Consider the following 14,182-nt stretch of genomic DNA (forward strand, 5'->3'; position numbering starts at 1 on the left):
CAGGTTTTGAACAATGAGAAAACATATCAGATTTTCACTGGGACAAAATTGCTTTGCTTTTTTCTTGTACTTATTTTGTTTTTTTTTCTTCACAGAAGAGGCAGAGAAAAGACAAGGAAGGAAGGAAGGTACAAAAGCAAAGGTTTGTTTTAGCATGAATGAAATGGTTGAACTCCTATTTCAAATGGAAAAGCTTCATTTTCAAACAAGAAGGTCTCTCCATGAAGTAACTTCAATAAAATGGCAGGTGTTTTTCACAGAAACACTGTTTTTGGAAGCTGTGTTAATAGACTAGGCTCAATGTCACTGTGTCATCCCACTGCCCTTTCCCACTGTTCCTGTTTAGTCCAGAGCTGCCTTCAGTGACACAGATGCCCACACTTGTTTGTGTGTTGGTACCAAATCCTGATGCATGTCAGGAGAAGGACTGGGACATGTCCATCTTGGATTTGTCTATCTTAAATCCACTTGATGTGCTCTGCTATGGGATAATGCAGTGAGTAGTGAGCATGGAAGGATTATGCAGCTAACCAAGGCTGAAGGACCAACCTGAGTGTGTAAGTGGCTGAAACTCAAGTGACTCTGGCATTTTTCTCTGGACCAATTAGCTCTTGGGTCCTGTTGCTAAGCTGTGATAGCTCTTGGGGCACTGGTGCAGCACAGTTATTTATTATATACTGTTTTCCCCTGCCTCCATGATTTATGGTTTTCCTTTTGCAACTCAGGAGTGGGAGTCCCTTCTTCCAAGACCCAGATCCTGGGAGATTTGGTTGGCCAGGCTTTCCGCACATCCACATAGGTCTTACACCCAGCAATGCACACCCATGGAATGGTGTCATCCAGTCCCTCAGTCTGGGCTTGTGGTGTTTCCTCAGACACCCAGGATGATCAGGAAAGGGCCCCCCTTCTGTCTTATGTGGCATTTTGAGGGGCACTGGGGTAAGCTTAGAGGTTTTAGGTGGGCTAATGTGGTTATTTCCAGACTGCAGCAATCTAATGCTGCATGACTGAGGCTTGCAAAGAAACAGCAATTTATCAACCTATTTACTGAAGGCATATGGGGAACTTTTCCCTTAAAGTAGTACAAATTAAGACAAAAACTGGGAGGGAAGGAGTAGGAGGAACTGAAATGGACTGGAAGCTTTTCTGGCCCAGTTCTGTTAAAGCAGCATGTGAAAGCCCTCATGAGGAGTGCAATTTGCCTCAATACACTGAGGGGGCCAGGACACAGCAGGTACCTCTGTGCTTGGTTTTCAGGGCACTTGATGTGCCCAGGGGTGTGCAGAAACCCACTTCGAGGGTTTGGCTTCCTGTGGGTGTCTGTACTGCTGCCCTGGGGACAAAGTGAAAGCCTTGACTGGGGCTGGAAGGAGCCTTGAACCTCTGTACAAGAATAGCACTTTAAACCTTCAGAAGCCTGGAACAATTCAAGGAAAAGTCTTCATTAGCACTGAGCAGAAAAAGAAAAATGGTAATATAAAAATACTGGTGTATCTGCAGCACAGCTTGGGATTATGCTGGGGGTAAGGACGGGACATCTCCTGCAGGCTGGCAAACAGGACCCAGTGCAAAATGTTTGTCGGGGAGTAGATCTATCATCTCCAAGACCTGAGGTAATGCATGTCCATGTACCAGAGACAGAGTGTTATCAGGCTGCTTTTTGTCATTATTTATGGTGCTGGAGGTGTAAATCAAGCCAGGTCTCTGCAGTGGATTTACAGTAGGATGCCTGTTTTTGCATGACTCAGCTGCAGATCAATGAACAAGGCTCTGCTCTGGTACCTCCCTGGCCACCATCATAAATCAGTAAAAGGTGTTGGACATTTTAATTTTGTTCTTTGCAAGACACAAACAAAAAAATACATGTGGATGTTAAATACTGTCTGCTGTACTGAGGAAGACAGTGTGACCTTTTAAATAGGTCTGCTTTGGACTGTTGCTTATAAAAAGTTGTTTGCTTCAACACACTCAGGCTTTTGCTTGCTTTTAGGTATTTTCCCTTTTCTCATTTCTAGAAGCTCGAGGCTTTCTAGGGAATGTGTGTTTCCAGCTGCTTTTCTGTTAGTAAAAAGCAAGACTGCCTGGATAAGGATGCCAGGGCCCATGGCAGGTACTTGGACATCACACATGGAGTTATCTCCTCTCTCAACCATACGGTGAAATGAGCCTCCAGTAGAGCTCTATTAGTTTTCTGGGAGACCACACAGGGAATTTTCAACATCTTGGAGGTGGCCCAGATACCAGACACCCCCTGCTTCAGGGTATGGGACTGACTGGAGGAGAAAAGTGACATTTTAATAACTTGTTCTGTTCTGACCTAAAGCAAAGCCCAAATTCCTGCACAGACCACCTGGAAATACTTATAAATCCCCCAGTTCCTGAGAGAGTTGCAATAAAATCATCACTCTGCAATCCTGGGACAAATCGTTTCCACTTCTGATTATGCTCAGCCACAATCTTTTTGGGAAACAGGTTATCAGACAGTTTAGGTGAAGCACTAAATGATTTTGAAAGCATGAATGCTGCAAATATACATTAAATATGCTCTACTAGGAGTGTAAAACAGGGTGTGCTGCTTGGGGTGCTGAGTGGCTTTTGTGCAGTCCCCCAGAACAAGAAGAAAGGTTTTAGCCTGCTCCTGGAGAGGAGGAGGAAGAGGAGGAGGGGGAGGACTGTCTTACACTCAAGGATATGAGGGTTTGGCTGCAGCTGGAGCCGGGCTATGCTTCCTTTGGCTGCTGCTGCTTTTTGGTTTTCCCTCACACAGAGGAGATGCCCTTCACAGAACATTTATTTAGGATTAAGCAACTTGTCTCCTGGTGGTGATTGCCATGTGAGCCCCTCTGCGTCAGGACTGTGCACTGCTGCTGGCAGCCTGTGCTACCGTCCTGTCGGGATGGAATTAATCCCCAGGAATGTTACAGGGATTAACAGGCCTGGAAAGGGCAGGTAACCTGAGGGATGCATCTCTGCTGACGGCTGCCTACATGGCTACAGCTGTTCTTTACAAGGGAAAAATTAAACAGGTTGGAAATGGAGTTAATCCATAGCTGTTGGATTTAGAAAGCTGTAGAGTGGGGGTCTGGGGTCCTGCCCAGCACCTCTCAACCTGCACCTGTACAGGAGAATGGAGGGAGCAGCAGGACAGCAGCTGCTTTTTGCAGATTTTTATGTGAAATGCCCGACTTGTGTTTTTCCAAGGTCTCCTTGACATCCTTCCCTCTGTGACATCTCATTTTCCCCCTGCACATCCCTCAGCCCTTTCCCATGCTACCTGCATCCTTAAACTGCAAAGCTGTCAATACTGCCTTATGAAGCACAGGTCAGTGTTCAACTTTAGCTGAAATCTAGAAAGCAAATGTAGTTCACAGTGTTTTATTTCTACTGTCTGTGTAATTTGAGAACTGAACTAGAGTATCTCAGAAGAGTTTTGTCAATAGGGCCAGATGATGACCAAACTGCTTTTGTTAAAAATATTTTATTGGCATACATTTTTTGGTCTTTGTGAAATGCCACCCATGTAAAAATAGTCAGAGAGCATTTTTTTGGGAATGGGATCTGTACTCAGATGACACTGCTGTCTGTAACCTTGAGAGACCCTGTTACTTGGTAGAAGGGATAAGACTGGGCAAAACCCTCAGGATGTCCAGCATCAGAGACCTGGATCTGGCTTTGTAAAACCATTGATCCAAGAGACCACTTCCTGAGCAGAAATGATCACTTAAAATTGTGGTAACAGGGGAGAACCTCTGGTTTTCTGGATGCCCTGGATTTATTCATTAATGCATCTTTTTTAAAGAACAAAGAGATTAATGAAGGGCTGCTGACAGAAGCTGGTCATACATGTCCTGCAAGTCAGGCAGCTGCAAAACCAACCAAAGTGTGGGCCAGCAGAGAGAGTTTAAAGCTATTTACACAAGTAACCTGAGCCTGGGGGGTAATGTGGGTTTCTGACAATTTAACTGCAATTGTGGGGGGAAACCATCCCTTTTCGGGCCTTAGACCCCAACAAGATCCAGTCCCTGGGGAGCCCTCATTTCCTCAGGGTGAGAGTACTGTCCCTCACCCTTCTTTGGAAGGCTGAGAGGAGCAGGGCCTGTCCTCAATCCCCACAAGAGTTTGTATGTGCAGGTGGAGATTTTTTGGGATCTTAAAACTGGCTTCTGTTACTTTCAAGCACTTTCATGCTTCTCTCTGTTAACCAGAATGTAACTTTTTTTCCTTTTAGAGGATGAACTTTCTGTCAATGCATTTCCAGTGTCTGAAGTGCAGCTGGAGTTTGACTCTACAGCTTTTCTTGTGAGAGAATAATAGCAGAAAAGGTCATGCTGTATGTTAAGTCCTACAAAGAATGAAGCTGAAAGTTTGTCATTGATGATGTCTTCAATTGATGGCACTTGCTAATTTGCATAGTTTTTCTACAGTTAATTAACTGTATTTTAGAAATACAGAATAGCTGGGGTCGGCAAAATGTGGAAGAATTCCATGTCAGTCTCTGAAAGCCCCAAAGCTTTGTCTGATGACAGCAGCTTTCAGGTGTGCAGCTGCAGGGCAGAGGATCATCTGCTAGTAGGACAGGAGGTTTTGACCTCAAAGTTAGGCCCTTGCTTTAGGAAGCCCCTTTCTGCATGGTGAGGGTTCAGGACAGCCGGAGGAGGCACCCAGCTGTGGGTGCTGCTTGATGGGGAGGCTGGCAGTGTCTGGACACCCTTTGGTGGGTGAGTCCTCACAGCTCAGCCCACAAATTGTGCTTTATCACCCCAGTAATCTGTGTGCTGCTGTTACAACAGCCTGGAACAAAATACCTGTAATTCACATTAGCCTAATGCTGCTGCTGTGGCTTACTGCCCTGGTGATGGATGATGATGACGTTAATAATAATAATCATAATAATAATGTGAGCCCAAAGATTGGCAGATGCTAAACATCACCCTCCCTGGGTGAGATGGCACCAGCTTCCATCCTCACCGTGATTTTCCTCTCCTCTGGATCCAGCTGTGCCAGCAGCTCGGGAGCACCTCATACCGACGGGCCTGGCACGCTCCCCTGTGCTTGTCACCAGGCGACCGTACCTCTGATAAATGATATGTGTGCTCTGGTAAGGAGTCAAAGAGCCTTTGTCTGCTTTTAATCTATAGTTTTAAATAATTAAGCAAGGCTAATTCTGGTATTTATAATGCAATAGGGTGAGTGTAACTCGATGTGGCTGCTGTGGGAAGCAGTTCCCAGCTATCAAGTGGCTGCCTCAGGGCAGCAGGCACTCACAGCCCAGGTCCTCTTGCCTTCACTCAGCCCTGACGGTCAGAAATAAACCCCACGGGGTCACAAGGGCAGAAAGGCAGAGGAAACCCAAATGGAAATGTAAAACAGGGCTGGGGGACATATGTCTGCAGCTCCCAGCACTGCTGCCACGTGTCACCACTGGTCCTGTCACTGTGTCTGCTGAGCACATGCTGGGGATGGGCCTCCCCTCCAGTACAGCCAGTGCTCTCCCACTGGTATAGCCAGTGTCCCCAGTTTGTCCCCAGTCCTGCTCACCCTTGCTGAGCCCCGTGCCAGCAGCTCAGTCCCCAGGGCTGGGACCCCCATTTGCACCAGCACTGCACCTGCCTAGGGGAGCACAAAGCAGGTGCTGGGCTCAGCCTGAGCCATCACCCCAAAGGTAAAGGACTCTGCATGTCCCCATGGCCACCTGCTGGACTTTGCATTCATGGACATGGATTTAGAAGAGAGAAATCCCACCAGGTTTGAGGCTTGCTGAGCTGTCTGGGGTGTAGAAGTCACCAGCTGGAAATGCTTGTATCGTCAGACAGCAGCAAGTGCCTCTCTGCTGGCAGGCAGGACTGGGTGTGCTGGTTAATAATTTCATTTTATTACCTTGGACTGTGATAAGCAAAGATAGCAAGGCTGGGATCTTAGTCTGTTAACAATCACCAAGATGTCCCATGCCTTTTACAGGCAGCATGTGGAGCACTGGTTTAGTTTTGTTAGACAGTAGCAGATGCTTAGCAGTCCTTCTTGACAATCATAAACTTAGTTTTAATATCTCACCAAATATTTGTTCTGCACATTTGCCTGCCAATGACAGAGATGCACATCAATCAGTAATGATTAAAGTTAGTTCAAAGGTATTTTGTTAAATATAGAAAATGTCCTCCCATGTTGGTTTGTAGGGATTGCATTAGCCCCCTATCCAGCCCAGCGCCTCTCCAAGAAGGTCTGAATTGCAGGATGGATATTCTAAGGGAATTTCTTGTGGGATATGGAAAGGCAGAAACAGAAGGGAAGCTTTTCAACCAGCTACTGAAGTATTAAAGTAACACAATATCTCAAATAAAATTAAAACCGGGTCCCAAGTCACCTGTGTATACAGTGCAGAGCAATCCCGCGGGATGAAGGAGCCCGTCCCCGCAAAGGGAGCACCAGAGAGAGCAGCGGGGATCCCCGGGGCAGTGTGGGGACCCTGGGCTTACCTGATTTCCGCAGCGAGGCTCTGGGGAGCCCGGGGGGCAGCTGCTGCCCTGTGCCCCACGACATGGGGCTGTGGGGCTGAGGCTGCCCGCCTGCACTCGCGCCTCGCTGACTTTTGGCCGGTCCAGCGAGGCCGCCCGGCTCCTGCCAGGTCTCCGCGGTGGCAGCAGGGACGGAAGGTCACGGGGAGGTGGCTGCTGCAGCCTCCCTGCTGCTCCTGTCACCCCGCAAGGACCTCGCTGAGGCTGGAGCTCAGCTGGCAGCAACCTTGCCCGCTCTTCAGTGCTGGTCCCTCTGCCGCCCTGAAAACTTCTTCTCTTTGCTCTTTGCTGCCTGATGATGTTTTCCCAGGAGAGATGAGGAAGCTAATGGCTTTTCCTCCCCAGAGCAAACAGCTCTGTGCGTGCCCAGGCACCCGAGCTGCCTGCTCGGCACAGTCACTGCTGCTGGTGGAGAGGTCGTGTCCCTGCTCCACGGAGGACGATTTCTCCTCAACGTGCCTTAACCATGCTCCTGGAGAAATCAGATCGCCCCAGAGGAAGCCGCACGCCCACTCTCTTTAGCAACCACTGCAACAGCCAAGCCGGCACCAGGGCAACCGCTCGAGCTATCGTGATTATTCCCTGGCGTGTTGCAACACCCTGTCATCAACCTACTGCTGCACCCCAGGGTAAGGGCTGCCAGAGGGAGATGCAGCCCCTACACGGGGCCGCGGGTGTCCTGGTGGCATCCAGGGATGCCACAGCATTGCTGACCCAGGTCTTCTGCTGCTGGGATGCAGCCCCTGCCCGAGCTGGGCTTTTTGTCCCCATCATCAGTGTGGCTGGAAGGTGCCGTGTTGGCTGTCCCTGACTTGCCACAGCCTGGGAAACCAAAGGCTGCAAAGGTGGGGGAGACTCCACCAACTCCTTTTGGCTCTTCAGTGGGCTCTAAGGTCCAGTTCTGCCCAGGCTGCCCAGTGTCAGCCTGCAGGTGCTCACTGTCTCAGTCCCAGGAGGGTCAGGGATGAAGCAAAACCATTTCCACACAGAGGAACGCGATAGGGAAAGCTGTGGGGCTTCACACTCTGTGGTACCCAAGGGTGCATGGTCCAGGCCGTGTCCTGGCCTGACACTCCTGGCCCTCTGAAGGCCTGGAGAAAGAAGCCAGGTTGTCATGGACAGAGGGGTGCTCTTTCACTTACTTTCACCTTTCCACAGTTTTCACCTCTCCACATTCCAGCATTTTCCTCCATCCCGACCATGTTTCCCAGCCAAGGCCTCAGCAGCACCAGGCGTGAGCAGAGGCCCCAGTCCCTCCCAGTTTGCCTCCAAAGCTCTTTGAGGGTCAGCATGGGCTGCTGGCACTCACCTGGACTGCCACTCCCTGGCTTCTTGCTTCCATTCGGACCCTTGGACTGAAGGGAATATTCTTTCTGGAAGAAAAGACAAGAGAAATGAGAAAAGACTGTACAGATATTGCTCTATCACAGGAGATGAAACAAAGGAGAAGTTGCCTGTCCTTTGCTACCAGAGACTAAAAAAATTATTGTTATTTTTAACCTGACCAGGAGCTGTTCAGTTTGATTGACATGGGGCCTCAGATGCAGGAGAGGAGAGGCAGGCTGGTCCTTATTCCGATGTGTGTGGTGTGTGTCCGTGTACTTGTGAGTGTGGTCAGCCCGACCTGTCCAGCTGTGGATTTCTCACAGGCAGGGTTTGGAAGACCCTGTACAGCTTTTGCACCTAAACCAAGGCTGTGGCAAAGGAGAGGCTGTTAAGGTTGTGCAGTTTTTCTGCTCAAGCTGTGACCTCACAGCCCATGTGTGCCCCACAAGATTCTTGTGGCCCAGCAGACTCCCCTCACATCATGCATTTTCCCATGGCCTGGCTGCTCATTGTGCACTCCAGAAACACCATTTGGTTCAAGTTGAATGGGAAAGGAAATGGACACACATCTGTGCTATTCCCCTTGGGCCACTGTTGAAAAAGTTTCAGGTCTGTGAGTTCACTGGAGATGTGTCAAAGGGGGAAAAGAGCATCGATCTAAACCTGTTTTGAGCTCCAGGGAAGTGTGGTTATGGCAGGTGGATGTAGGAATGGAAAAGGGCTGTGATCCAATAGCTCCTGCTTTTGACTGAGTAAAATCAGAAAAAGGCCAGCTAAATTTTCTTGATATATTTCTGATGCGTCCTGGTGCCTGACCAGCTGCACATCTGGGCTCCTCTCCTGCAGAGAGGAGGAGGAAGTGGGTTTGTGGGGTCCTGAACCAAGGGATTTTTCATGGCAAAGCTCTTTTACTGGGAGCTCCTTGCAGAACAGTTCTCTTTGCTATCTAAATTAAAAAGCAATCTCCCCCTGTGCTCCTGCGTCTTTGAGATTAACAAAAAGCCTTTGTGTTGCCCCTGTAGCTCCCTGAAGGTTACTTTGTGAGGGAGGTTGATTGCTGGGTGAGATTTATCTGGAGTGGCTCCTGCAGACAAGGAGTTGCGTCATCCCAGCTGCCCTGTGTGTTTTGGGAAGTGGCTTCGTGTCCTAGGAGAGGGTGACATGGGGAGCTCAGTCCAGCATCACCCTTTGCACCTCCTGTACACTGTATGGCCCCATGTTGCCTGGGAATGCTGCAGGGCTTCGCAGTGGGGTCTTCTTTGGAGGTATCACCCCAGAGGAATGAGCCCAGGGTGTCCCTGAGTCAGCAACTGGCAGAAGACCCAGGCAGTTCTGGCATAGCTCTGGGATAGCTGTGGAACAGCTCTGGTACAGCTCTGTGACATGTGTGGCACAGAGGGCTCATCCCTTGGGACTTGGGCTCTGCTGTGATGGGGGAATGATGGTTTTCTCATTCAATGTGCATGTAAAGAGAATATAATGCTTTACTGAATGTGCACCTGGAGTGTCCCTGGCGCGTGCCTGTGTGGTTATTAATGAGTACTGGGAACGGGAAAATAGTTCTGGAGGAGTCCACAGCCAGGTTCTTGTTACCAGAGCTGTTCATTAGATGGATTTTTAGCTACTGAGTTACTGTGTTAGGCTGCTGGCTGTCATCTCTTTAGCCAATTGCTGTGTCACCAAAAGCTTTCTGGTATGGACATGTTTCCTGTGTTCTAAATAACCCCAGATGTGTTAAGTGAGTTCCCAACAGCAACACTGTCTCTGGATGTGCAATGCTGCCCACTGACACAAGTGCAGTGACAGTGAGATAACTCTGTGTGCCCGCCGAGGAACCTGGGTGCAGCTGTGAGTGACAGAGCAGACAGCTCTCCCTGGATCTTTATTAAATCTCCACTCTCAGCACAGGGCTGGGACAGCAGCATCACTGCCAGTCATGCCAGGCTCCCAATCTGCAGGCAAAACTTTGCTGAAGTCACCTGGGGCTGCACTCGAAGGCAGAGGGCGTTTCAGCTCCTGCTGCAGGGCGGTCCTGGAGGCTGGTTAAACATTTGCTCTGCTGAGTTAATGCTTGATGTGGGCTTGTGGTGCTGCTTGTGGTGGTAGGGACTGGTTGTGCAGCCCAGCCTTCCCTCCCACCTGGTGGCACCAGCTTCCAGCACAAACTCTGTGCAATCCCAGTACAACTTCAGAAGTTGTTCTGGTTGCACTGTGGTGGTGACCTTGGTGGTGGTGACCTTGGTGGTGGCAAAGCTGAAGGCAGGGGACATGTAGGCTGGTCAGACCATGCCAGGTCCCTGGTACCGTGTCGCCTCTTGGCACAGGGCAGTTGGTAACACTCCTGCTAATCTCCACTCGAGCCATTAGTGTATTTGCAGAGCAGGACAGCTTCTCCTTGCACCTCCCCAGCTCACTGGGGCAGTTAATGATTGCCCAGGTGATGGAGACTTTTGCCTGCTCCCTGTGGGACAATGCAGGGTCTGGCACTCTGTCTCCAGCCAGCTGAGGGACAGGTATTATAGAAGTCAGAGGGCTTAATTTGTCACAGTGAGGGCTCAGATGGTGCGTTTGTGCTGCAGTAAATGGGCAGAAAATGCCTGCTATTTCCCAAATCCTTCTATTTCCATGTGAAAAGCACTTCTGTATGCAGTGTGACTGCATCTTGCCAGGAGTAAGAAGCAGTAATAAAATCTAGTATCAGATGGTAACACAGTGTCCCTCTGCAGCTGAGCAGGACAGCCCTGGAGACACCGCTGATGGGGGCAGGTGCCACTTCTAACCTGCAGGCAAGCTCCTCCTGCCTGGGATCCCCATCCTGCCTTGACCGTATCAGTGAGGACACCCACTGCTTCAGCAGGAATTAGCCTGGTGATTAAGTGGGTTAAATCCCACAGAGCAACACAAGGCATAAATAACAAGTAGTTCCATGCCTTACGTGCACTGCTCTGCATTACTCCCGAATGTCCTGGGCATCACTATGTTCTGGCAGGACTGTTCCTGGCTGTGACTTGGATGCACAGCAAAGAGCTCCTGCAGCCAATGTCTGGAGGCAGTATCACAGGCATGAACCACCAGCTCTAACCATCCTCCTCCCTGGCTCCCCACTGGGGGGGTGCAATGCTCCTACTGGAGCTTAAAGCCAGCCACCTTGTATAAACCATTAATCAGTGTTATTTGTCCCACATGTGGGTGCTGTAATGTTTATTTGTAGCACAACTGGCAGTAATTTTGGACACTGTGCTCTGAGGAAAGCAGGGAAAAGAGCCATTGGCATGGTCAGAGTATGAGCCATGGAAAAGGTGATGAGAATGGCTTCAGGCAGGTTCAGATCAATACAGGTGCCATTAAGGTGCAGTATCAGAGAGCATCGTGTTGCACTGTAGCCAAAGTCTGAGCTAATGAATTAGGTAAGAAATTGCTGCAATCATATCACGGTGATAAAGAGGTATAAAAGTAGGTAAAATGCCACTCAGGCTCATGTGACACTCCCACAGGTCTGGTTTGGGAGGAGGTGCCATTAGCAGGGTTAGATGTTGCTCAACCTATTGAGGAGTAGATGGACTCAGAAAAAGGTACTTTGTCCCTAAGGTGCTGTAGCAGCTCCTGACATCGTTGTTCAACAAATGACCACATCCATTGATTAAAATAGTCTATTGCTGATCCTAGAGACTTTGAAAGGAGTTGTCATGACCTGGAACAAGGTTCACTGATGGCTGGGATATCAAAGCCAGCATTTCTGTGTGTGATGAAGACACAAAATGTGATTTACAGGTTAACTAAACTGTTCTCTACCATTACTTTTGATTAGCCCCAAAAACCTTTTTCTGTTCTCAGTGCTCTGTATGAAAACATCTTGTATATGCCCCTGGAATATGAGATGCCATCTGAGTTGTTGCCCAAATCTCCTTATTGTTGCTGAATTTTGGTCTATCTGTGCTCATTTGCAGCAGCTGGGACTGATCCAGAGACACCAATGAAATCATCCACTGGAAGGAACTTTGGGGGATTAGTAAGACTTTTTCCCATCTGTGATGTCAATACACAAAAATCTGTCAGCTTGATTGTTTTGCTGCAAAGTCCTGCCATGTGAGGTGTTGAGGCTTATTAGATTCAGCAAGCTGGGGCACATGCTTGCTGGGATGACACTGTGTTTTTGGTAAGGAGAAACACAGAAAAAATCAGCAGCACAACCAAATGCCTCATCCTGCTGCTAATTCCCTGAAGGCATTGGCCAAAGGAAGTGCTGCAGTTTGGATGAATTTCCAAAATTTCTTGAGGGCTAGGAAAGGCAGAGTAACACCCTGCTCCCTCTGGAGCTTACTGGGCTCTGCCTTCCTGGTGGTGGTCATGATGAAGCTGCTCTCATGATTGTTGTGAGAAATTCCATGTTCCTGTCTCTTGTAGAGGCAGAGCAGTGCCGGGTTTGGGAGGGTTACTCCTTGGCAGGGAGCTTGACTGTGCACATTCCTGTGCTCCCAGCTCATTATGGGACACTGCTATATTGGCAGGTTTTGCAATCGGGACTGGCAGGCACCCAGGAGTCGGTGTCCAGGCACATCCCAGCATTCCTGGGCCAGCAACTATAAAATCTGCTGCCACGACACTGCCTTTGTCATGGGAAGGGGTCTTGGAGCCACCACAGCATCCAGTGTGTGCCTCAGCCCAGCCCCAATGCTCCCTGTCCTGTGCTCCAGCTGCTCGGATGCCCGTGTCCAGCCCTCCGTGCACACCTGCCCGGAGGGAGCTGGGCTTTCAAACGGAGCTGAGCTTGTATTACTCCTGGTCCCTGGCCACAACCATAGCTGATTTCACTATCATATTGCAAACGACTCTAAGAAATATCAAGTTATTGGTGTAGGATTTCATTACTGGTCTTTTGACCTCTACAAGTCTGCACCCTTTCTTGGGTTGAAGTGAGCTGAGGGCAGATGCATGAGACCAGCCAGCAGCCTCAAGGATATTTCAACCACAGGATTTTGTAAATTTAGGCTTAAAGAAGGGGAGCAGGCTCTTGGTCTGCCTATGGGGTCAGGCTGACACTCCAGCTCCTGTGCCAGTCTCTGGGAGCACCAGCCAGGTGGCCACTTTGCTGCCTAGTTGAGTAGAAAATTATAAATGCTTCAAATAGTGCTTGGTGTTATTTTATTCATAAAGAACACACAATTTGACACAGATGAATGCTGTTCTGACTCCTGCCTGCCTTTTTCACCAATGTCATTCCCCCTCCCAAATCCCTGTGGCCCCAGAAGGCAAGCACAGCCCTCCTGTGGTGTGAAAGCTGGCAAATCGAGTCTGATTTCACTGTCTGTCAACAAAAAAGGACAAAAACTCCAACTAAAGCAGGGAGGCAGTGGCATGGGGATGGAGGCTTGCTGAAGCTGCCAGCCCTGGAGCAAGGAGCCCTGTGGAACTTCCCACCATGGCTGAGCAAATGCTGCTCCCTGACTGCTCCTGGCACATGGCTGAGAAGGTGGAATGTGACACACCAGACCTCAACAGAAAATTTCCTGCAGATTAATGAGAGCAATCAGTGGCAGGGCTCAGCCCCCCAGCAGCCAGTGCACAAGGCTCATTTGTCAGCATTCAAGCTGACTGTGAAGCCTGACATCCCACTGAGAAGGGCACGAAGAGGCTCTTGGCACAAAGCAGGGCAGCTCACACAGCGATAGACCTGCTGTTCTGCCTTGGCCCCTAAGGAAATCCTCTCTTGCAGTTCAGTGCTTTTTAATCTGGTCCCTTGCAAAGTGCACAGCACACACCATGCCTGGCATACCAGGGCAAAGCCAAATTGTAGCCCTGTTCACTGTTTGAAATACCTGAATCGCCCACCTCAGTGTTGTCAGCAGCAATTAAGTTGTTGCTACAATGGATAAACCAGTTTTTACCTGTCTCAGGAGCTTATTCTTGTCCTGTGCTGGAGATGTGATGCCACTGCTGATATGAAAAGTGCTCCACTATTTCTGGGGATGCTGCTGATTGCACAGGAAGAACATCAGTCACTGGCACAAAAGGGCTCCAACAGCTTTGGAGTGAATTGTTGTCATGCTGCAGCGAGACCATTAAGACACTCTAAAGTGTCTTGAAGAATGTTGTTTTGTGAAAAGTGAGGCTTATGCCACATGATTTATAGGGACAGTGTTTATTTCTGGGACAGTGTCATGCTGTCCTAGAGCTGCCAGGCTGCAGTGGCATCATCACTCCATTTCACAACTAGGAACCATATGTTAGGGGCCAAGGGTAGGGCTGCCATCAGAAATTTGATCTTATGACACCACCTTGTCGGGCTCTTTACCTGCCCAGGGCCACTTGAATTGGTCCTTACCTTGGAAAAATGGAGTTTGTGA

General features: G+C 49.2%; 1 protein-coding gene across 2 annotated transcripts in view; it reads right to left on the reverse strand.

The window, feature by feature from the left end:
- FAM107A (family with sequence similarity 107 member A) overlaps positions 1 to 14,182 on the reverse strand; it is a 28,354-nt gene that overhangs the window by 9,410 nt on the left and 4,762 nt on the right. Inside the window, exon 2 of one of the 2 annotated variants that reach the window (XM_015641335.2) lies at positions 7,822 to 7,885. In XM_015641335.2, coding sequence (XP_015496821.1) covers positions 7,822 to 7,885 — 64 coding nt within the window. Of the gene's footprint in view, positions 1 to 6,473; positions 7,038 to 7,821; positions 7,886 to 14,182 lie in introns of those variants that run through there. The other variant, XM_015641336.1, reaches the window with a different exon arrangement.

The sequence above is a fragment of the Parus major genome, chromosome 12 (assembly GCF_001522545.3).
Source record: "Parus major isolate Abel chromosome 12, Parus_major1.1, whole genome shotgun sequence".
Taxonomy (NCBI): domain Eukaryota; kingdom Metazoa; phylum Chordata; class Aves; order Passeriformes; family Paridae; genus Parus; species Parus major.